General features: G+C 47.2%; 2 protein-coding genes across 2 annotated transcripts; both read right to left on the bottom strand.

Annotated features, from left to right (window-relative positions):
* Nucleotides 1-3,686: 3,686 nt before the first annotated feature.
* Nucleotides 3,687-15,198, bottom strand: LOC142848670 (uncharacterized). Its single transcript, XM_075970860.1, has 12 exons — nucleotides 15,115-15,198; nucleotides 14,327-14,404; nucleotides 13,659-13,741; nucleotides 12,633-12,719; nucleotides 11,549-11,679; nucleotides 8,225-8,433; nucleotides 8,078-8,155; nucleotides 7,515-7,572; nucleotides 6,919-6,986; nucleotides 6,368-6,529; nucleotides 4,743-4,901; nucleotides 3,687-4,664 (listed from the first exon to the last, which is right to left on the bottom strand). The coding sequence occupies exons 1-12, from the start codon at nucleotides 15,196-15,198 to the stop codon at nucleotides 4,422-4,424; spliced, it is 1,440 nt and encodes a 479-aa protein (XP_075826975.1). The 3' UTR covers nucleotides 3,687-4,421.
* Nucleotides 15,199-15,277: 79 nt separating this feature from the next.
* Nucleotides 15,278-22,156, bottom strand: LOC142848982 (elongin-B-like). The gene is made up of 4 exons (XM_075971127.1): nucleotides 22,118-22,156; nucleotides 17,674-18,020; nucleotides 17,178-17,258; nucleotides 15,278-15,428 (listed from the first exon to the last, which is right to left on the bottom strand). Exons 1-4 carry the CDS (start codon nucleotides 22,154-22,156, stop codon nucleotides 15,278-15,280), a joined length of 618 nt encoding a protein of 205 aa, XP_075827242.1.
* Nucleotides 22,157-24,254: the final 2,098 nt, after the last annotated feature.

Genomic DNA, 24,254 nt, shown 5'->3' with positions numbered 1-24,254 from the left:
CTCTGTTTTCTGCGTTTTATGGTGTGAGTTCCCTGAGGGTAGCCTATGCCTCAGTTACCTTCTCTGTAGGGAAAAGGTCTCACTTGAAAACCTGCAGTAAATGAAATGGGCTAAAATGTGTCAATTCATAATCCAAGCAGTCCAGTGTTCCCAAGAGTTTCAAGAAACGCTAACTGGAAATTGCCTCAAGTGACGATAAGCTGTTCACCTGTGGAGGAGGGGTAGTTAATGAGGTAGTGAACACTGGGATCTTTGGCAGGAAGAAGCAAGAATTGTTGCGATTTTAGTCCAGGCTCTATCTGGGAAGAAAAATATCACTATTCATATGTAAAGTCTGTCCTGGAACTAGCTCTTAGAGCCTTCAGATCTCTGGTGACATGTCTTTCCTACCTTATACACAGTAAAGACAAATCTCATCTCTGCTGTATTGATGCTTGCTGGGTTGTAGGCATGACTATGAGAATGGGGGAGAAAATCTTTTACTATTGCTCTCTTGGCCCTTCCCTCTCCTCTGTCCTACATACCTTCCCACTCCCTTTAAGTTCTCTCTTTTGTTTGTGCTTGGTCTTTTTCTTTATGATGCTAGAGGTTGAAGCTGGAGCCTCAAAACACCCTAGGCAAACACTATTTGCTGATTTACACTCCCAGCCTTTGCTCTCTATTCTCAGACTTAACTCTTTCCTGTCCCAAAGCTTACCATACTGTTTATGTGGATCCAAAAGTTTTGGCCAGAAATTAGAGGTTATATCAACACATGTACACTTTTTTTTTTTTTTTTTTTTTTTGGTTTTCCGAGACAGGGTTTCTCTGTGGCTTTGGAGCCTGTCCTGGAACTAGCTCTGTAGACCAGGCTGGTCTCGAACTCACTGAGATCCGCCTGCCTCTGCCTCCCGAGTGCTGGGATTAAAGGCGTGCGCCACCATCGCCCAGCACATGTATACTCTTTTAAAGCTTGCTCTTCGTTTTGTCGCCATCACAGATAGTACTTCCATCTAACTGAGGCAACTCAGTGGTAGAGTGCCTGCCTAGCCTACATGAGGGATTTTCGTTTTTTGTTTTAATTTTATTAATATTTATTGAGCTCTACATTTTTCTCTGCTCCCCTCCCTGGCTCTCCCCTCCCTCCCTGAATCTTCCCCCAAAGTCCCTGTACTCCCAATTTACTCAGGAGATCTTGTCTTTTTATTCTTTCTACTTCCCATGTAATTTATATCTATGTAAGTCTTTCTTAGTGTCCATATTGCTGTCTAAGTTCTCTGGGATTGTGGTTTGTAGGCTGGCTTTCTTTGCTTTATGCTTAAAAACCACCTATGAGTAAGTACATGTGATAATTGTTTTTCTGTGTCTGGGTTACCTCAAAATAATGTTTTCTAGTTCCATCCATTTTCCTGCAAAATTCAAGCTGTCGTTATTTTTTCTGCTGTGTAGTACTCAATTGTGTAAATGTACCACATTTTTCTTATCCATTCTTCGATCAAGGGGCATTTAGGTTTCCAGGTTCTGGCTATGACAAACAAAGCTGCTGTGAACATAGTTGAGCACGTGTCCTTGTGGCACAATTGAGCATCCTTTGGATATACACCCAAAAGTGGTATTACTGGGTCTTGAGGAATGTTGTTTCCTAATTTTCTGAGAAATTGCCACACTGACATCCAAAGGGGTTGTACCAGCTTGCATTCCCACAGCAGTGCAGAAGTGTTCCCTTTTCCCCACAACCTCTCCAGCATAAGTTGTCATCAGTGTTTTTGATCTTGGCCATTCTTACCGGTGTAAGATGGAATCTCAGAGTTGTTTTGATTTGCATTTCTCTAATGACTAAGGATGTTGAGCATTTCCTTAAGTGTCTTTCAGCCATTTTAGATTCCCCTGTAGAGAGTTCTCTGTTTAGGTCTGTACTCCATTTTTTTATAGGATTATGTGATCTTTTAGTGTCCAATTTCTTGAGTTCTTTGTATATTTTGGAGATCAGACCTCTGTCTGATGTGGGGTTAGTGAAGATCTTTTTCCATTCTGTAGGCTGTCGTCTTGTTGACCATGTCCTTTGCTTTACAGAAGCTTCAGTTTCAGGAGGTCCCATTTATTAATTGTTTCTCTCAGTGTCTGTGCTGCTGGGGTTCTATTTAGGGAGTGGTTCCCTGTGCCAATGCGTTCAAGTGTACTTCCCACTTTCTCTTCTCTGAGGTTCAGTGTGGCTGGCTTTATATTGAGGTCTTTGATCCATTTGGACGAGTTTTGTGCATGGTGGTAGATATGGGTCTATTTTCATTCTTCTACATGTTGATATCCAGTTATGCCAGTACCACTTGTTAAATATGCTTTATTTTTTCCGTTTGATATTTTTTGCTTCTTTATCAAAGATCAGGTGTTCGAAGATGTGTAGATTGATATCCAGGTCTTCTATTCGGTTCCTGGTCCTCCTGTCTGTTCTTCTGCTAATACCAGGCTGTTTTCAGTACTGTAGTTCTATAATAGAGTTTGAAGTCAGGGATTGTGATACCTCCACAAGTTCTTTATTGCATAGGATTTGTTTTGGCTATCCTGGGTTTTTTGCTTTTCCAAATGAGGTTGAGTACCGTTCTTTCAAGGTCTTTGAAGAATTTTGCTAGGATTTTGGTGGGCTCCCTGAGTTTCTTAACATCTAGAATAGGAGAGAAATCTCCCAGCTGTTGCCAGTGGCATTGTTTGTCTTGGGAGCTCTGTCGTTCTTGGACTGTCTTGACCAGTTATGGTGGGGCACACCTGGGATCCCAGCACTCCAGGAGGTAGAGCAGGAAGAGCTCGGGTTCAAGGTCAGGCTGATCTGCTTGAGGATACCCAGTCTCAGAAAAGGAAGCATTGAGGTTGTGGTGATGCAAACGTGTGTCTCTCCTCAGGAGACAGGCAGAAGCAGGAGTGCAGGTGGACCTGGCTTAGCGGTTAAGATTGCACGCTGCTCTTGTTGAGGACCCAAGTTCAATTTCCAGGCAGCCACAGCCACCTATAACTCCATCTCAGGGGGATCTGACACCTCTGGCCTCCATGGCATTCATATACCCACCCACGAACACATAATTAAATATTTTGTTGGTTTTTTGAGACAGGGTTTCTCTGTGTAGCAACTCTGGCTGTTCTGGAACTCACTCTGTAGAACAGGCTGGCCTCAAACTCACAGAGATCTGCCAGCCTCTACCTCCTGAGTGTTGGCATGCGCTGTCACTGCCTGGCTAAATATATGTGTGTGTGTGTGTGTGTGTATGTATATATATTTATGAAAGGCCAGCTTAGGCTACAGTAGAGTTGGTCTCAAAAAAAAAAAACAAAGGGCTGAGATTGTAGTTCAAAAAGACAAGCACTTGCCTACATGTGTAAGCCCTGTGTTCAATCCCCAGCGCTGAAAGAACAACAAAAATCACTTTTTTTTTTAAATCACAAGCACTGAGGCATTTAGAGATTCTTAGGACTGAAAAATACTCTGCTCAGTAGAACAAATGAGTCTAGAAAACACTTAAGGCCACACATGTTTCACATCATAATAGAGACTGACCTGGAATGAATTATAGCCCAGGTGTCTGTCCTCAGATGGAAAGCAGTCCTACCTCAGACTCCATCGTGCAGAGTTTATGGTCACGAGACTCCATACCCAGCCACTGTTTTGACTCTTTTTTTAAAAAAATTTATTTATTTATTATGTATACAGTGTTCTGTCTGTATGCTTGCTGGACATGAAGAGGGCACCAGACCTCATTACAGATGGTTGTGAGCCACCATGTGGTTGCTGGGAATTGAACTCAGGACCTCTGGAAGAACAGTCAGTGCTCTTAACCTCTGAGCCATCTCTCCAGCCCACTGTTTTGACTCTTACCCTCTCATTCTTTCACGTCTAGTACCTGTAGCTGTCTGTCCTTTGAAGTCCTGGCCAGAGGACTGTCAGGCCCTGCTCCCTAGAACAATGGGTGAACATTTCAAAACAAGACTGCTTCTGTTGTCCTGGTGCCATACTGTAATCCCAGCACTCTGAAGTTGGAGGTAGGAGAGCCCATAATTCAAGGTCATCCTTAGTTATATAGCAAGTTCCAGGTCAGCCTGGACTGCGTGAGACCCAGTCTCATGAAAGAAAAGAAAAGAAAAAGTTGCAGAGTTAAATCTGTAGTTCAGAAGTAGAGAAGATACTTGGCAAACAGAGACTCTGGGTTCCATCCCTTGACAGGAGGAAGAGGGGGAAGAGGACTCTTCCTTGCTACTTAGCTGACTGTCCTTAGCAGTTACTAGGACAGGTTAGCTCTGAAATGAGGGTCAAATGCTACAAAGCCAGGGGAGCTGAATAGGTATTGGGTGCTTAGCAGAGACTGGTACAAGGAGACATGATTAGTGATGATGGTGATTATCTGTAATGAGGGCCATCTTGATGGATATGCCCCACCTTCCTCTCTCTTCTGGGGCCCTCATGAATGAGGACAAAGGGAGGCAGCCCCATAGTGTTCCTGATCAGGCTCCTCTCCATACAGGACTCCAGCACAACCGGCCCTGGCTGCACTCTGCTCAAGCTGCTGGTTCCTGGCCTGGAGCTCCTGGGTCTTCAAGGCCAGGTCAATGTTGTCTTGGAGGACTCCAGCCAGCAGACTGCGGTGACGGCGTTCTGTGGCCATGGCCTTCTCCTCCCACAGTCCCTGCCAGGCTCGAAATACCTGTGTTCAGAGTCAGAGATGCCTGTTGGTCCATCAGCCTTTCCACCAACTTAAGGCCTGCACTCCGTCTCCACTGACCTGCAGCAAGTGGCATGTCCGAGCTCGGGTGGCCTGCACATACAAATCATAGAGGGCCACCAGATCCTGCTCCGCCACGTCTCGTTCTGCCTGCAGGGCGTCCACCTGAAGTTTCAGCCCTGCCTGCTCCTTCCGCTGCCTCTCTCTCGTGTCACAAGCCTGCGGAGAAAGTTGTACCTTTTGGCAAGCGCAACCTGTGTCAGGCTTTATGCAAAAAAGTTCAGGTACATGATCTCATTTTGTCCCGGTCAGTCTTATAAGGAAGTTCCCCTTTTACAGCTTTGCAAATAGTGCACCAGGGAAGGGATCGGATTGGCCGGATGCCCATGGCTAATGAGGGGCAGTGCCGAAACGGCACATGCTTTCAACAGTCCCCATCTTCACCGGGTGATCCAAACCCAGAGATGGGACACGCTGTGTCTATAACCTTGCCTCCGACTACACACTTGCTAGACTCTAGCCAGACAGAACAAATCTGTGGACCCAGAGCCAATTTGGCTGCTCTTTCCCTCCGCTTCACTTGGACTTTTGCCTCATCTGAGAACATGTCCCCACCCACTACATACACAGTTTTTAAAATTTATTTTATTTATTTTTTTATAGGAGGAGGATGGAAATGAGGCAGGGTCTTTTTTTATAGTCCAGGCTGACCTTGAACTCACAATCCTTCTGCCTATGCCTGCTGGATACTGAGAGGCCTATATCACTGTACTTGGTTACATTTTTTAAAGCAATTTTTAAATTTTATTTATTTTACATCCCAACCACAGTTTCCCCTTCCTCCCCTCTTCTACCTCTCCTCTGCCCCTCTCCCCTCAATCCACTCCTCTGTTTCTATTCAGAAAGGAGCAGGCCTCTCATGGGTATCAACAAAACATGGCATATCCATTTCAGTAAGACTCCCCCTGTATTCAGGCTGGGCAAGGCAATCAGTATGAGCAATAGGTTACCAAGAGCCAGCCAAAACATTAGGGACAGCGCCTGCTCCCACTGCTGGGAGTCTTTAAGTCAACCAAGCTATACAGCTCTCACATATGTGTAGACAGCCTAGGTTGGTCCCATGCAGTCTCCCTGGTTGTTAGTTCAGACTGTGAGTTCCTGTGAGCCAAGTTAGCTGTTTCCATGGGTACATATTTTATTTCTTTTTTGTTTGTTCCTTTGTTTGTTTTTTGAGACAGTGTTTCTCTTATAACACACTGTCCTGGAACTCACTCTGTAGACCAGGCTGGCCTCACACTCACAGAGATCCACCTGCCTCTGTTCCCGAGTGCTGGGATTAAAGACATACACCATCACTACCCAGCCATGTTTTATTTCTTAAACAGTTGCTTACTGAGCACGTTCGTGATGAGCATGAACTGTCCTCAAGGAGCTGAACACAGTGAATTTCTGCACTGACTCTAGTTCTCCTGAGTTCTACTTAGGCCCAGTCTCCTCTGTTCCTCTCCAGCCTGGGTAAAGTGAACCTCATTGTGCCCATCAAAGCAAACATCTCTGAATGTAGCTTCTCCTATGTCCCATAAGGCATATGGACCAGTCTGTTATAGTTGAGTCTAGATCCTTGCTACTGTGCCTAGCCTAGGTACAAGAGCCACAAGCCCCATACTCCCCCTCTCCCTCCTCACCTCTTCTGCTACTATGCCTTTGATCTGATTACAGGCTACTTCCTCCTGATGTTCCAGATGTTTCAGCTCTTCCTGTATCCAAATCTGATGTTCCTCTCGAAGTCTCTGTCTCCGAGCCTGGGCCAGAAAGAACTGTAGGGACACATCTGGGGCCTGATGGGCCTAAATGGCATCGTTTGAGGCTTAGTCAGAAAGCAAGATATGCATACATTTGGAACACAGACCCCAACCTTTCCAACAGAGCTCCATTGCCAGGGCTGTCCCTTGGATCTAACTGGTCTGGGAGAGTCCATAGACTAGGCAGAGACTCAGCAGGCTGTGGGTAGAGGGAGAGACCTTCCCCTGCGGCTGGTGCTGTCCTCGTAGAAGGGTCCCAGCACTATGGTCCATCCCAGAACAGTAGCTCCTCCCATGATCCCCCCCAAGAGATCCAGGAAGCCTTTAAGCCTTTGTCAAGCTCCATATTCCTTCCCAGTATCAGCTCACAGTTCATCTCCCTTTATTCTCCCAGGTTCCCCGTAGTTTTGGGGTACATGAAGTGCTATTATTACCTGTTTCTCAGGGTGCTTGAGAGGATGTTTTTGGTGGAGACCAGACCCTAGAAATTCTCTTCTTGCCTCTGGAGGATAATGTCATTAGTCACATCAAAGTGTGTGTGTGTGTGTGTGCACGCGCACATACACACAAACACAAATTATAGAGGGGATGAATAATATCATTAAACCATAGCGCAGGGCAGTAACACACTTGCGGGGCGGGGGAGGGATGGGAGAGGAAGGAAGGAAAAAACTGGTTTCAACCATTCTACAGCAAATTCTGGAAGACAGTGCCCCCTTTTGAACAAGAACGGCTTTTTCTAAAGCAGTGGTTCTCAACTTGTGGGTCTCCACCCTTTAGAGAGTCAGACGACCCCTGTGAAAGGGGTCTAAGACATCGGGAAACACAGATGTTTACATTACAATCCATAACAGAAGCAAAATTACAGTTACAAAAGAGCAATGAAAATAATTTTATGATCGGAAGATATGAGGAGATTGAGAACCGCTAGACTCTACAGGGCTTCCAGCATCTCATCCCAGGGCCTAGAGTGAGACTGTCTGCAACACTGGGCTACTCACATTTCTTCTCTGAGCCTCAGTTTGCTCACCTGAGAAAGGAACGAAATGTCTTCCCTGCTCACTGTAGCTCAGTGGCTCGCCTTTAACCTTCAAGAGACAATCCGAATATCTCAGTAGATGTCCCAAGCCTGTGCGGCCCAGCCTCTGCCTCCATTCCCAATCCATTCCTGACTCTCTCTCTGTCTCCAGTCTCCAGCAAATTAAATTGCTTGCAGTTTCCCAAAGATCTGCTAGATTCTGTTTCTGCATGGTTCTCTCTGCCTGGAATGTTCTTGGCTATCTTTATAAACCTTGATCGGGAGTCACTTCCTATGAAATCTTGCTTTCCTCTCTTTGCAAGGCTCTATTGATGCCTCATAGAGTCGGGTGTGGCCAAGCCTTTCAGAGCATTGGGCACGGCAGTGTAATCATTTCTCCTCAGACTAAACTCTACCGGGGCAGGGAAATCCAAGGGCTAACATGGCTCTGTACCCAACATATGATGCACAGTCAATAAATATATGGGAATCAATAACTAAGTAGAATATTCTGTAAACAAAGAAGAGGAAGGCAGACATATGGAGCCCTCAAGAGTTTGGATGAGAAAACGTACCTGTGGCTCTAGGAGCCCTGCAGCCTCAGCTCCAGCCCCTTTGGGTGCATGGTTTCTTGGGTCCCAGGCTTTTACCACCTAGGAGACAAGCACTCAAGTGGGGACTGGCCACTTCTGACTTAGGTGCCCAGGTCTCATCTTGCTTACCTGTAGCTCCCAGAGTGTCCGTGCTACTTGGTTCAACCCAGCATCTGTCAAGGTGTCTCCGAGGAGCCCTAAACGCAGAGTCTTCAGGGTGGCCCTACGGGCCCTCATCTCCTCTACTGGGTTCCACAGGGTGGGTCTCACCTCTTTTGCCTGTACCCTCTTTCCTGAGGCCCCCAACAGAGCAGCCTGGAGCAAACTCAGGGAGCTATCTAGGAAGAGACAACACAGTAAACTACTCTCTTCCTGCACCACAGAACACACGGCCTGCAACACTCTAAATTTCTATCAAGGGCTGTTTATCAAAATGCCCAACCCTTGCCATGTCTGGTGGTGTAGTACTGTCACCTTAGCTACTACAATTGGCTGAGGCAGGATAGCAAGTTCAAGGCTTGGTTTCACAACTTAGTGAGCCCATCTCAAAATAAAAAACACAAGAGGGGGGCTGGAGAGATGGCTCAGTGGTTAAGAGCACCGCCTGCTCTTCCAAAGGTCCTGAGTTCAATTCCCAGCAACCACACGGTGGCTCACAACGATCTGTGGTGAGATCTGTGCCCTCTTCTGGCCTGTAGGCAGAGTGCTGAGAATACTGTATACATAATAAATAAATAAATCTAAAAAAAAAAAAAAACACACAAGAGACTAGGGACGTAGCTCAAGTGGTAGACTTGCCTGGCATGTGTTAGGGTTCTAGGTTCAATCTCAAGTCCAAAATCATCATTATCACCTTCATAGTCATCATCATTGCCACCACCATCATTTTCATCTTCAGCAGTAGCAGCAGCATCACCATCACCACCATCACCATCATCACCACCATCACCATCATCATCACCATCACCACCACCATCACCACCACCATCACCACCACCATCACCACCACCATCATCATCACCACCACCACCACCATCACCACCACCACCCTCATCATTGTCATCATCATCACCACCACCACCACCACCATCACCACCACCATCATCATCACCACCACCACCACCACCATCACCACCACCATCATCATCACCACCACCACCACCACCATCACCACCACCATCACCACCACCATCATCATCACCACCACCACCACCATCACCACCACCACCCTCATCATTGTCATCATCATCACCACCATCACCACCACCATCACCACCACCATCATCATCACCACCACCACCACCATCACCACCACCACCCTCATCATTGTCATCATCATCACCACCACCATCATCACCACCACCACCACCACCACCACCATCACCACCACCACCATCATCACCACCACCACCACCATCATCACATCACCATCACCACCATCACCACCACCACCATCATCATCTAGTAACTCCTATTTGACTTTTACTGTGTTTGATGGCCCTGTACTCAGGCTGCTCTTGGATTTATCTTTGTATCCATGGCAACTCTAATCCATCAGCCATGTAAAGCCCGTGTTGTTCACCAGAAGATAAAACCAACCTGCAGATAAACACACACCAAGCCGGGCGGTGGTGGCGCACGCCTTTAATCCCAGCACTCGGGAGGCAGAGGCAGGCGGATCTCAGTGAGTTCAAGGCCAGCCTGGTCTACAGAGCTAGTTCCAGGACAGGCTCCAAAGCCACAGAGAAACCCTGTCTCGAAAAAACCAAAAACACACACACACACACACACACACACACACACACACACACCAGCCCCTCCTTGTACGTCTGCCCTCCCTGCAGACAGGTGTTTATCTACAGGTTAGTTTTATATTCTGATTGATATCTCAAGAGTGTGAAATGCTCCAACTTATCTTCTTCTTCCGTCCATCTTGGAACAAGAGGAGGTCTGGGAACTTCTGGCCAAAGGAATGTTTGTTGGTTGTGAGAAAGAGGGTTTTACATTTTTTTACTCTTTGTTTTTCCTCAGAGGCTGGGAGTCAGCTCCAGGCCTTAAGCATGCTAGGTGAGTGTTTTCCACTAAGCTGTTCCCCAACCATCCCATGGTGGTGGTGTTTCCCAGCCTTTCGTGTGAGAACATCTGCTTGTGGAACTCACTCTAGCCTTGAATTTGCAGCACTCCGACCCCAGTCCTCTGAGTGTTAGGATCGCAGGTATCTGCCACCATACTCAGCTTCCTTCCCATTGCTGTCTGCTCTGTGCCCCCCCACCACTGTAACCTCCTGCAAATCTCTAGTATTACAGCTTCAAGGGCCTCATTCTTCAACTTTCGGGGTCTGTGACAGTAGGAAAGTGTTTTCTCCTCAGGGGTCCTTTCCTAATATAATGTAATTGGGCCAGGAGTTCAAGGCCAGCTTGGCCTACGGTGAGACCCTGTCAAGAGAAAAAGTGTTAAAATGCTTGATAAAGATCCTCAATCTAGGCCGGGCGATGGTGGCGCACGCCTTTAATCCCAGCACTCGGGAGGCAGAGGCAGGCGGATCTCTGTGAGTTCGAGACCAGCCTGGTCTACAGAGTTAGTTCCAGGACAGGCTCCAAAGCCACAGAGAAACCCTGTCTCGAAAAACCAAAAAAAAAAAAAAAAGATCCTCAATCTAGGGGCTGGAGAGATGGCTCAGAGGTTAAGAGCACTGACTATTCTTCCAGAGGTCCTGAGTTCAATTCCCAGCAACCACTTGGTGGCTCACAGCCATCTTTAATGAGATCTGGTGCCCTCTACTGGCCTATAGGGATATATGTAGGCAAAATATTGTATATATAAGTAAATAAATCTTTTTTTAATATTTATTTATTATGTCTACAATATTCTGTCTGTGTGTATGTCTGTAGGCCAGAAGAGGGCACCAGACCTCATTACAGATAGTTGTGAGCCACCATGTGGTTGCCGGGAGTTGAACTCAGGACCTTTGGAAGAGCAGGCAATGCTCTTAACTACTGAGCCATTTCTCCAGCCCAAGTAAATAAATCTTAAAAAAAAAAAAGAAAAGTTCCTCAATATGGTGTGGAGCAGGCCTTTAATCCCAGCACTGGGGAGACAGAGACAAATGTGGATCTCTGTGAGTTCAAGGCCAGCCTGGTCTACAGAGCGAGTTCCAGGACACCCAGAGCTACACAGAGAAATCCTGTCTTGAAAAACAAAAAAGATCCTGATATGGTGTCAAACAGCTATAACCCTGTACTCAGGAAGTTAAGACTGAAAAATGGTGAGTTTTAGCTAGCCTGGGCTACATATACACATCAAGAGCAGCCGGGCCTTCCTGAATGCTGGCCCTCCCAGAGAATCCAGCACTCTCTCTGGGCTACAATAGGGCTGTGGCTGGTTGAGCAATAACATGAAGCAAGCCCACCAAATCCCAGAGCTTTCCAAAGAAGCCCACCCCACCCTCACCACCTTGAGGTTCCAGACGAAGAAGGAGGCTACTGTAGCTGTTTCCCTCCAGGAGCCAGGACACAATCCAGGGCAGAGAGCCCTCCTCCTCCCCAGCAGCCTCACCAGCCAGCACGCGCAGCAGGGGGCAGTCTCTGCCAGAGGGAGGGAAGAAAGGAGATGCCCTGTGGTGGATGAGGAGAACCAACACTGGCCAGAATCACTTAACCAAGTCGATTCTCTCTTTTTAGTAGCATCAGACAGGGATTAAGAGGACTTGCTCTTGCAGAGGACATGGGTTCAACTCCCAGTATCCACATCAAGTGGTTCAAGCTGCCTATAACTCCAGTTCTAGGGGCTCCATAGGCACTGGGCATATGCACAGACACATGAATAAAAATAAATGAATTTTTTAGAAAAAAATCTTACACAATACAAGAAAGAGGAAATCTTAGAATACTCTGAAGTTTAGGTTATCCCCCCTTTTTATTTCTAGTTTGTTTTCAGACACTTAGGAGTTTTGAAATATTCCTACACAGTTTGCAAATTGGCCTGAAATGATTGTTTGCTGTGATAACCTGAGGTTTTCATTATTTTTACTTATTTTACGTGTGTGCAGGCACGCCTTTATGCCAGAAGAGGGCATCAGATCCCACTAGAGATGGTTATGAGCCACCATGTGGGAGTTGAACTCAGGACCTCTGGAAGAGCAGCCAGTTCTCTTAACCACTGAGCCATCTCTCCAACCCCCAGTTTTCATTATTTTTGAACATTGAGGGGAAGGGTGTGCATGGGGCCTGACGGTGTGCTGGCTACTTGGGGAATTTTCCAATCTTGGTTTTGAACATTTCGATTCACATCCCTATTTAGGCCTTCATCTCATCTCCCAACGCAAGCACAAGAGCTCCTCAGACTTACAGATCTCCCGGAAGCTGCATGATCCTCAAAGTACCTCGACACACTAGCTGGGTCTCAGGTCCCGGGCAGGACATGGTAAGAATGAGCAGAGAGCAGGCCCTGCAGAGCACATGGCCAGCTTGGGAATGAGACCTAGGGCTGTATAGGGATGGGGTGTGGTGGGGTGACGGGGGAGGGGTCTTATCCTCACCTGCCTTCACTCCTAGCAGCCTTCAGGTACAGTTCAGAGGCAGCTCGGGCATCAGACACCTCCACCGCTCTGGCATCTTTCACCATCCTGAAGGAAAGGGAAGTTGACCACAGCCCATTAGTCCCTATACTATGCAAAAACCTCTAGCATCTCTGTATCAAAGCCCATGACAGTGTCTAAAGGACTCAAGAATCATCCCAGAGGCTCGGAACTCATTATACTTTCCTAAGTGTCTCTTGTCTTCCTAACCTTGGTTTTTGGGTTTTTGTTTGGTTGGTTGTTTTTGTTTTGTTTTGTTTTGTCTTTTTCAAGACAGGGTTTCTCTGTAGCTTTGGAGCCTGTCCTGGAACTAGCTCTTGTAGACCAGGATGGCCTCAAACTCACAGAGATCCACCTGCCTCTGCCTCCCAAGTGCTGGGATAAAGGTGTGCGCCACCACTGCTTGACCTTGGTTGGTTTTTTGTTTGTTTGTTTGTTTGGTTTTTTGTGACAGGGTTTCTCTGTGTAACAACAGTCATGGATTTCCTGGAACTTGCTCTGTAGATCAGGCTGGTCTTGAACTCACGGAGATCTGCCTGCTTCTGCTTCTCAAGTGCTGGAATTAAAGATATGCACCACCACCGCCTGGCCCTAACCTTGTTTTTTTCTCCTATTGTCTTCTCAGGAAGGGAAACAAGTTAGTTGGGACCATTTCAAAGATGGAAAATCTGCTCTGTGAGGTGTTTGGAACCACTCGGTGTGATACTGGGCTGACTCAGGCCATGAGGGTGGGCACGAGAGTTGGAAGCTATTTGATATGAAGGGAATAAGATGTCTAGATGTGAGAAAGGAAAGAGGGTGGGGAAGAGATCCCAAGAGTCCATCTAGGCCCAATACGTATGACTCCAAGCTGAGGGCTTCATTCTCCTGGGAGGGCAGAGTAGAAACCTCCCTATCTCGGAGCTTATCTTGAGCAAAAGTTTATCTGGAAGGTTTCACTGTGGCTTTAAGGGAAGCACCCCTGTCACATAGGGCCCGAACACTTACAAGCCCAGAGGAGCCACATTCAGTACTGGCAGGTCCTCCATACATGGGGAGAGCAGGTCCCGAGTCTGCCCGCTGAGGCTAATCTGGGATCACACAAAGACAATTGTCACAAGCCTTTTCTCTCCTGTAGGTCCTGAGGGCTAAGTGAGGATAAAAATTAGCCAGGCAATGGTGGCACACACTTTAATCCCAGTACTTGGGAGGCAGATGCAGGTAGATCTCTGTGAGTTTGAGGCCAGCCTGATCTACAGAGTAAGTTCCAGGACAGCCAGAGCTGCTACACAGACAAACGCTGTCTTGAAAAACAAACAAAAAATTCATCCACTGACAGTTGGCATATAAAGGTGACTCCAGAGGGGCTGGAAAGATGGCTCAGAAGTTAAGAGCACTTGCTGCTCTTACAGAGGACCTAAGTTCAATTCCCAGCAACCATCCGTAATGAGATTTGGTGCCCTCTTCTGGCCTGCAGGGATACATGCAGGGAGAACACTATACATAAGAAGAAAAGAAAGAAAAAGAGAGACAGAGGGAAAGAGAGAAAGAAAAAAGGAGACCCCAGCTGGAGCAGCAAGGTAGGGCTGGACCCATCTCCCTCCCCATTTCCCCATTCTCCACGCCTCAGGGAGTTTCTGTGGTGTCACTCAGCTCCGCCCTCCCAGTGACCTCACCTGCACCAGGCTGAGAGCACAAAGCACAGGACCAGAGCTGCAGAGAGGCAGAGCATCCTCAAAGAGCATCTGCAGCACCTAAAGTAGAGAGAGGAGCTCAGTAGAACAAGTCGGCATCATTTGCCGGTCAGTGATGGCGTATGCCTTTAATCCCAGCACTGGGGAGGCAGAGGCAGGTGGATCTCTGTGAGTTCAAGGCCAGCCTGGTCTACAAGAGCTAGTCCCAGGCCAGGCTCCAAAGCTACAGAGAAACCCTGCCTCAAAAAACAAGCAAACAAACAAAAAAAACCCAAAAAACAAAAAGAGGGCATCTTTCTGTCCTTCAGCACTTCCGGAAACTGAAGTCTGCCACAGGCCCTGGTCCTGGATGGACAGAACAGAACAGCCCTCTCCTTCCCTGAAGGCGACAGACCAAGAAGCAGGCTTCTTCAGCAGGCCTTCCTGGTGCTGGGCAGGGTTGTGGTAAGGCAGCTGTTTTGATGTGAAGGCCTTCTGATGAAACCTTCAGAGTAAAGATTTTAACGTCATATTGGCGGTATTACCAATAAGCGGGGAAGTTAGATGTCCTGGGATTTGTGATCTGTGTGTCACTTCTCCCCGATTCTCTCATTCGTGTGAGCCACAGCTTTCCATCTTTCTTGACTTCTCATCTGCATAAAGTGGCCTTGGTAAAATGTGCATAGGGTGCACGGGCAACCTGAGCTGTCCCTAGTCCGGCTGGAGTGAGCAGGCAGATTTCCCAAGTCATATTTGAACATCAAGATACCTGTGTTAGGGTGGCTCCTCACCTGAGGCACAAACCGGGGTGCCTCTGTTTCCCGGCCCCGGAGCAGCAGGGCTGTATCGTACCCTTGTCCCACGGAGGACAGCATAGGCTGAATTTGTGTCAACAGCTCCTGCTCTGCTTCCTGTAGGAACACACAGGCATGCCCCTCTGTGTCAGGGGACCCCTTACAGCCTGCTCTGAGCAAAAGGACTGGACCAGTCAGAATCCCAGGATGCAGGGGCCTGCGAGCTTTCCTTCTCCTCCCGCCCCTTTCTCAGAACCCCGTACCTGAGCAGCACCAGGACCCAGAACTCTGTCAAAGACGAAGCAGTGTTCCTACGGACACAAGCGGGGTCAGTAGAGTCATTTTCAGCTTCCTCTGCTCCCCTCATTCCACACCGTCTACCTGAGGCTCCAGAGTGCCTGGCTGGAGAAGGCGAAGGTTCTTGGATCCCTCCAATACAAGTGTAGGGCCTTGGTTCTCCTTGAGGCCTGGGAGGGGTAGGCTTCCGGTAGGTTTTCTTGGGAGAGGATGAGCTCTGGGGCTCCCTAGTCTTGCCCTTGCCCCCAACCTCCAGCCTGAGCTGCCTCAGCCCTGACTCTCGCCCTGCCCTCCGTCAGGCCTTCTTTTTTTTCTTTTCAATATAGTTTAGGGAATCAAACTTGGGACCTCTCATACTAGGCAAGTATTCTACCACTGAACTCTGTTCCCAGCGCTTTCTTCTTCTTTTTTTTTACACAGGTTTTCCTGACGTAGTTCAGGCTGGCCTGGAACTGTTATTTAGCCAAGGATGACCTTGAACTTCTGACCCTCCTGCCTCATCTTCCCAGTAATGAGATTACAGGGAAGAGCCACAGCGCTTAGTTTACGCTGTAAATCCAACCCAGATTCACGCACGCAGGTACACTAAGCAAGCACCAACTTTAAACCCCAAAAGCTTCTTACCTGATCCTTGACCCGACTCCACTTCTACCACCACAATCAGTGTGGCCTGTGGGATGAGAGAGACAGTGTGAGCCCCTCGAGGGCACAGAGCTGCCTGGCCCGTAGCAGCCCCTGTGCTCACCCCCTTTCCAGACTCCATGGCTATGGAGCCTCTCAAATTCCCCTTAATAATTCATGCCCCTCATCTGTGGGTGGGGTGGCCAGTGGCTCTGGACAGGTTACCTCTCGGAGGAAGTGACACTCGCTTCTCTTAGGTGGTTATCCCTCCCCCTTTCTGAAAACGTTAGGACATAGCATAGTGGTAGGAAAAAAAGTATAATGAACCCTCAAGTGGCCAGCTTTGTCATTTACCAACTTTTGGCCATTCTTATTCCTTTGGTTCCTCTCCCCACTTTAAAAAAAGATTCTTTAATGCCCTGCTTCATAACTATTTCACTATATATTTTTCATTTTTTTCTTTTTTGGGGATGGTGTTTTATGTAGCCCAGATTGGCCTCACTATATAGCTGAGGCTGGCCCTGAACTCCTGATTGTTGTGTTGGGTGTTCGTTTTACTCGGGTCCATGGAAGAACAGGGGTTACCCTAGGATAATTTTTAGGCTTTGCGCATGCAGGGGATTGCACCGACTGCAGTACTAAGTGTACTACGGTACTGCGCCTGCAGTGCGGCAGACCCTGCACTACAGGACCATTCCAGGCAAGGGCCTGGAGATTTAAACACACAAAGACACACAAACAGAGACGCGGGTCATCCTTGAAACAAGAATGCCCCCTTTTTTGTGTACCAGAGCCGCTTCCTTAACTGATAGCCACACCCCAGCCAAACCCACAAGAAACCACTCCGCCAGCCATCAGGAACTCCTGGGGTTCATGCTCAGAGCAGCTGCAAACACAGGAAAGACAAGTTGTTCAGAGCAGCTGCAAGCCTAACAAACTGTTTACAGGAAATTCGGGGTCTGGGTTCACAGCCCCCCAACAGGGGATTCAGTTTCCGGTGAACTGAGTGACTGTAGCTTCGCAAAGGGCTTCTTTATGGTTATACAGTTTACACCTTCGCAAGTCAGTTTCTGCACACCAAAACCTCTTCTCGGAAGCTCCCCAAAGAGACAAATGCCTATGGGATCCCCCAATCACAGTACATCTCTGTCTTCTGAGTCCTCCCACTACACGGTTTGCACACGCTTTGAACCTTCAGGAAACTCTCAGATAAGATGTGCATACTGGAAACCGAAGGTAGCAGTCAGGAGAGGCGGATGCTGAGCCCTCCAGGAACGCCTGCTACACCTGATCCTACGGCTGCCGCCACTCCCAAGCGCTTGCTCGGGTTACAGGCCTGGTTACGGTGCCAGGTTACTGTGCGCATTTCTGAGAGATAGTCATTTTCTATGTTAATATCAGCCTTTTGAGACGATAAAATTCTTATGACATATAACTTATCCTCCTCTGTGTATGTGTATGGGGTGGTGTATGGAGGCCAGAAGCTGATGGAGGGTGTCTTCCTTGATTGCTTCTTCATCTTTTTATTTATTTATTTATTTATTTATTTATTTATTTATTTGACAGTCAAATCTTCTTTACTGAGGGAATGGGTCTTGGGGCGGGGGTGGGCCTGGGGCCCTCGCTGCACAGCCTCGCTGCACAGCTTGTTCATCGGCACTGCCTCCAGAGTCCTGTGACTTCATCACATCTGGACACCCTGGAGAGCTGGAGAACGGCTCGATGTGCAGTACTTCAAAGGCAGCATCCTCTCGAAAGGCCAGGCCCACTGTCGGGGCCTGTGGCCCTGCTGTCTGGCTAGTGAAGCCACACTTGCCCAGAGGTGTTCCTTCGTCAAGGAGCTGGTCGTCCCTGTACAGCTGCTGCTCATCCGGCAGCCGCTTGAGGATGCCCTCAACGATGCGCTTCAGCTTGAACACGGTACTCGACTCCTTGGCGTCCGTGAAGATGGTGGTCTTGTGGCGCCGGATCATGAGAAAAGCGTCCTAAGAATGGCGGGCCCGCATCAATGCCAGCCTGCGGCCCCCAGCCTGGCCCAGGCACACCCCCTTTTTATTTATTTTTGTATTAGTTAATGTATTAGCTTTTCTCTTCTCTCTTACTGTAATAAAACACCATGACCAGAAACAATTGAAAGAAGATACTTGGCTTATGATTGCAGAGGGCTAGAGTCCATAACGTTGGGGGCAGGGGTGGGGGCAGGGGGGGACGAGTAAGGATGGAATGGCTACAAGAGTGGGAAGGCCCCGCAGTGGTAGCATACACCTTTAATCCAGACAGATCTCTGCAAGTTCAAGGCCAGCCTGGTCTACAAAGCGAGCTCTAGGACAGCCAGGGCTACACAGAGAAACCCTGTACCGGAAAAAAAAAAATGAGTGGGGAGCCGGCTGATCACATTTCTTCCGTATACAGGAAACAAAAATAGAGAACTGGAAGTGGCGCAAGGCTTTAATCCTTCAGATCTTACCCCAGCAGCATCCTTCCTCAAGCAAGGCTCTGCTTCCTAAAGGTTTCATAACCTCCCTAAACAACATCACTGGTCAGGGAGCAAGTGCTTCAAATGTATGAGCCTAGCCGTGTGGTGGTGGCGCACACCTTTAATCCCAGCACTTGGGAGGCAGAGGCAGGCGGATCTCTGTGAGTTCGAGGCCAGCCTGGTCTACAAGAGCTAGTTCCAGGACAGGCTCCAAAGCTACAGAGAAACCCTGCTTTGAAAAACTATATATATAGTTTCTTATATATATAGTCTTATATATATATATATATAGTCTTATATATATAAAAGAATATATATATTCTTTTAACCTGCCCCAGAGAGAGTTATTTAAATGTTTGTTTGTCTGTTTGTTTAGAGACAGCATTGAATTGAGCCTTGACTGGCCCAGAACTCACTATGTAGATCAGGTTGGTCTTAAATCTACAAAGACTCTACCTTCTGAGGACCGGGATTAAAGACATAAACCACCATGCCTGGCTCATCTATTTATTTATTTATTTCATTTATTTTGAGATAGGATCTCTTAGTGTTCTACAGCTGTGAAGAGATACCACCGTGGCAACTCATAAAACAAAACAAAACATGTGTTGAAATAAGAGCAGCTGCGGGGCTGCGTCCCCGGCACCCGGCCACCCGCACAGCTAGCTTTACCTGAAATAATTACACAGAAACTGTATTCTTTTAAACACTGCTTGGCCCATTATATCTAGCCTTTTCTTGGGTAACTCTCGCACCTGGACTAGCCATTTCTAATAATGTATGTAGCCCACGAGGTGGCGTACCAGAGAAGATCTTAACCTGCGTCTGTCTGGAGTGGGAGAATCATGGCAACTCCTTGACTCAGCTTCTTTCTCCCAGCATTCTGTTCTGTTTACTCCGTCTACCTAAGGGTTGGCCTATCAAATGGGTCTAGGCAGTTTCTTTATTAATAAGAAATCACTCCCACATCAAACATGGTTTCTGAGGGTTAGTCCATTATCATGGTGAGAGCAGGCAAGGTTTCTCCTCCCAGTGGCACACCTCCTTCAACAAGGCCACACTTCCAAGTCCACCAACTGGGAAACCAGCATTCAAATATATGAGCCTTTGGGGGGGGGTCAATCACATTCAAACTACCACAGTCTCTCTGTATAGCCCAGAACTGGCTAGCTCAGAACTCACTACATAGACCAGGCTGGCCTCAGATTCACTGATCAGTCTGCCTATGTCCTCTGAGTACTGAAATTAAAGGCATATGACACCACACCTGGCTTTATTTACTTTTGAACCGGTCTCTTACTGAACCTTGAGCTCATGAATTTAACGAGTTCAGCAAGCCCCAGAGACTTTCGTGTCTCTGACTCCTTAGCTTTGGTTTTTAAAGGCATATGCTGTTGTGGTCAGCTGTTTATGTGGGTACGGGGGCTCCAAACTCATGCCTGCATAGCAAGTCACTGAAGCCATTCCTCTTCATATCCTTCGTTAAATAGAGTCTCAGAATGTAGCCCAGGCTGGCCTTGAATTTGCAATATTCCACCCTAACACTGAGATTGAGTTTAAGTGTGCACTACTATGCCTAGCTTACAATTTATCATATGAAGTTTAGTTCACTGGCTATCAATATATTCTCAGATATGTTAACTATCTCACCATAGTTAACTTGAACATCTCCATCACATGAAGGAATCTACCAGCTCCCTAATCCCATTGCTCAACCTCAACCCTCAAACCTTAGACCCCATATCTGCTTTCTATTTCTACAGATTAGATTAGACATGGTATAGACAAGATCATCTTTGAGTCTGGTTTCTTTCGAGTACCATACCAATGTCCGTGTTTACCCATGTTGTAGCATGGATCCATGCCTTTTTCCTTCCCATGGCTGAAAATGTCCTATGCATGCCTCTATCACCAACTGCCTGGAATGGAGCAGAATTTCACAGTGGGGGTGCATCCTCTCCCACAAGGCTGCACTCACTCCACACCCCAGACTCAGGCACAAGGTCTCTGAGCCGCCCTTGTCCCACCTGGTTACACCTCAGTGTTTCTATGGTTCTCCCTCACAGAACTTGTAAAAGCCCTGTGCTTACTACAGCCAACAGAAACTTTTTTAAAAAAGATTTGTTTATCTTTATGTGCATGAGTGTTTAGTCCTTATGTATGTATATATGTCATGTGTGTTTCTGGTGCCTTTGAGGGGCCATCAGAGGGCATTAGATTTCCTGGGACTGGAGTAGAGATATGGGTGACCACATGGGTGCTGGGAGCAGAACCTAGATCTTCCGCAAGAGCAGCAAATGCTCTTAGCCACCGAGCCATCTCTCCTTCCCCCAGTCACCAATTTTATGACACCAAATGAATGTTCTACAATTGAATTTTTTATTTTGTTTCGGTTGCTTTTTGAGACATATTATTGCTTTGAAGCTTTGGTTCGCCTGGAACTCACTTCCTGACTCTGTCCTTCTAAGTTTGGGATCACAGATGTTTGTGAGCCAGCCTGACCTATAATTGAATGTAATCCGGACACTGACTACCTGGAGTTAGTGACAGTGCTCACAAGTTTAAATGCAATGTTTCCAGCAGATTGCTTTTAACTTAGATGCCAGCCACAAGTAAGTTCCCAGGATTTCTATCCTTCCGACTGACTTCAGGGTCAGTAATTCGTTAGAGGGACTGGAAGTATATCTCAGTGGTAAAGTGTATTTATTCTCAGTACCAACACAAAGCACCAGTAATAATAATAGTAATAATATTAATACTAATAATAGAGGCTGGAGAGAGATGGCTCTTCGGTTAAGAGTATTTTCTCTCTTTACTTAAGCAAATGGTGTTTTTAGGTGTTTTTGTTTTTGTTTTTTCCAGCATCCAGTCCCAGAGACCACGCGGCAGGGAAGGTGGCTGGTCCCCGGCGGTGACAAATGGATAGGCTGTGGGTGAGAGGGATGGATAGGCACATCATGTAGAGTAAAGTTGGACATTTATTAGGGGAGTATGGAGGGGAAGGAAAAAGGAGAGAAGGGGGGTGGAAGTGGAGGAGTGGGGAGACAGGCAGAAGCTGCCTCTTCCTGAGAGGGAATGTCCCTTAGACATCAGAGTTATCTCTTTGCCCACTATTGGATACTGTGAGCTGTAAAATTGTTTCTTGATCAAAAATAAAATAAAACAAAGCAAAACAAACAAACAAACAAAAACCAGTACTGTTTGTTTCAATCATTTGCTGGTATTTTGAGTGAAAGAATTAGTGGGTTTTTTTTCTTCTTTTTTTGCACTGAATGTATAAAACCCAGCTAAAATAAATGTTATTCCTGTCAGGACATGGCAGGGCAAGACAGTGCAGAGACTCCTCTGTCTTCCATTTTTGTTGAAGCCATTTCATATTTAACTAGAGTTTAATCTCCTTGGTAGAGAATTCTGTGGAAAATTACCCAACTCTATTTATGAATCTGAGGTCAAGATAACCCAACTAACTTCTCTTAGTTTCTGTTAAGCCACCTGCTTTTACAAAAACCTCCCCTGCAGCTGCAGAACAAGATACCAGGGTATGGGTTTTGCCTTTTAAAGCTTCTTGCTCAAAATGCTCGGGGCTGCTCTTAGGTCCCTGAATACCTGAGTGCAGTTCTGGCAGCTGAAGTACAGACTTCCCATTGGCTGTAAACGGTATCTGTGCGGTCACCTCCGGTAGGCTCCCTGTCACAAGGACAATAGTTATTGATGACTTTTTATTCCGAAAATGGTGGAAGAATGTGACCTAAAGGAGCTCTCAAGATGTCCCAAGGTGCAATGTCCAGTGTCGTTGTGTCTCCAACATCAAACTGGACAAGATACTGAGTAGTAGTGAAAGTACAGGTTCACTGAAAGTGAAAGTAAAATCCCAGGAACCATCCTGCAGGATAGGAGCAGGCGCTAGCAAGGGTTCCTTCTGGGCTTCTTTTTGTTGTTTGTTCTTTTTTGGTTTTTCGAGACAGGGTTTCTCTGTAGTTTTGGAGCCTGTCCTGGAACTAGCTCTTGTAGACTAGGCTGGCCTCAAACTCACAGAGATCCACCTGCCTCTGCCTCCCAAGTGCTGGGATTAAAGGCGTGCGCCACCACCGTCCAGCCTACCCCATATATTTTACACATATTTACATGCAGTTATGCTGTATAAACTGATGATGTGACTGCTCTATGGTGTGGTTAGGGAAGGGTTTTTATAGAGACGAGAGAGAAAACAGCCAGGGACATCGGGAGGAGCCCAGAGCAGCGAGAGAAGGGCATACACTGAACGTGGTCAGTGCTCTGTCTGCGAGAGGGGAGAAGAGCAGAGTGTAGAGAATAGAGAAGGAACAGAGCAAACAGTGAGACTGCGGGGGCCTTGAAATGTGTAACAAGCACTCGGAGTAGGGACCGAGGGAGCCTGGAGGCCAGCATGGACCATGACTATGCTGATCGGTGCTACACGTTACGGTCATTGGAGGGCCGTGTGTTCCATTGCCAGGAGGTAAGGGAAACGGCTCCTGAGGAATGCTGGCTTTTATCCACCAGAAATCCTCCTGTAACCCGGCTGGAGCTCATTTCTGGCTATTTGGACTGCCTTTGGAGTTTGGGGAACCGGAATTTCCTTTAGACCTGACACAAACAAGAGATGACAAAGAGGGGTTTCCCCCTGACATCGCTTTTAGAACAGATGTTTGTGCCCAGGGTTCTCTCAGCCTTGTTCATCCTCTCCAACCAGGAAGTGACTGGAACTAAATTACCCACTGGTAGGGAGGTGCTAGGTGTTGCCCAACCTGGAAGAGGTTGCTCCAGGGCATGGGGCTGTTTCTACACTTGCCAGTCTCTCTGCAGCCACTCATCCCTTGTCCCTAAGTTGTCACCTCAAGTGAACATGTTGGGAAGTTTACTTCCAATTTTAGAGCCTTGTCCTACTAGGCTTCTTTCTATTTCTTTTTTTTTCTAATAATTCATTTTTATTTTATGAGCAGTGATTGGTGTCTCGCCTGCATGTATGCCTGTGTGAGGGTTTCAATCCCCTGGAACTGGAATTGCAGAGAGTTGTGAGCTGCCATGTGGGAGCTGGGAATTAAACCTGAGTCTCCTCTAAGAGCAGCCAGTGTTCTTAACCACTTTACCAACTCTCCAACCCCAACTTCAGCTTCTGTTTTATACTCATCAAAACTAAAAGACTGTGTAGATTTCTGCAATCTTATTGGTCCCTGTTTAGCATACCCATTTAATACGGCCTGGGGGCAGGGGTTATATTCCTTCTGTTTTGCAGTAGCAGGGAGGGGAAGCATCTCCATCTGGGTATATTACTCCTCAAATGCAGTTAGCTAACAGAGATGTTACTCACACGTAAAGTCTGCTCAGATGTAACTATTTCACTTATTTGTTTCTTTCACTTAAAACAGGGTCTCTAGCCAGGCTGTGGTGGCGCAGGCCTTTAATCCCAGCACTCGGGAGGCAGAGGCAGACAGATCTTTGTGAGTTCGAGGCCAGCCTGGTCTAAAGAGCTAGTTCCAAGACAGACTCCAAAGCTACAGGGAAACCCTGTCGAGAGAGAGAGAGAGAGAGAGAGAGAGAGAGAGAGAGAGAGAGAGAGAGAGAGAGAGAGAGAGAGAGAGACAGACAGAGAGACAGACAGAGAGACAGACAGAGAGAGAGAGAGACAGAGAGAGAGAGAGAGAGAGACAGAGAGAGACAGAGAGAGACAGAGAGAGAGACAGACTCTGCCTCACTACATAGCCAGGCTGGTCTGGTCTTGAAC

This window comes from Microtus pennsylvanicus, chromosome 4 (assembly GCF_037038515.1).
Source record: "Microtus pennsylvanicus isolate mMicPen1 chromosome 4, mMicPen1.hap1, whole genome shotgun sequence".
Taxonomy (NCBI): Eukaryota; Metazoa; Chordata; class Mammalia; order Rodentia; family Cricetidae; genus Microtus; species Microtus pennsylvanicus.
Note: the sequence above shows the minus strand (reverse complement) of the source record. Positions and strands in the feature narration are given on the sequence as shown.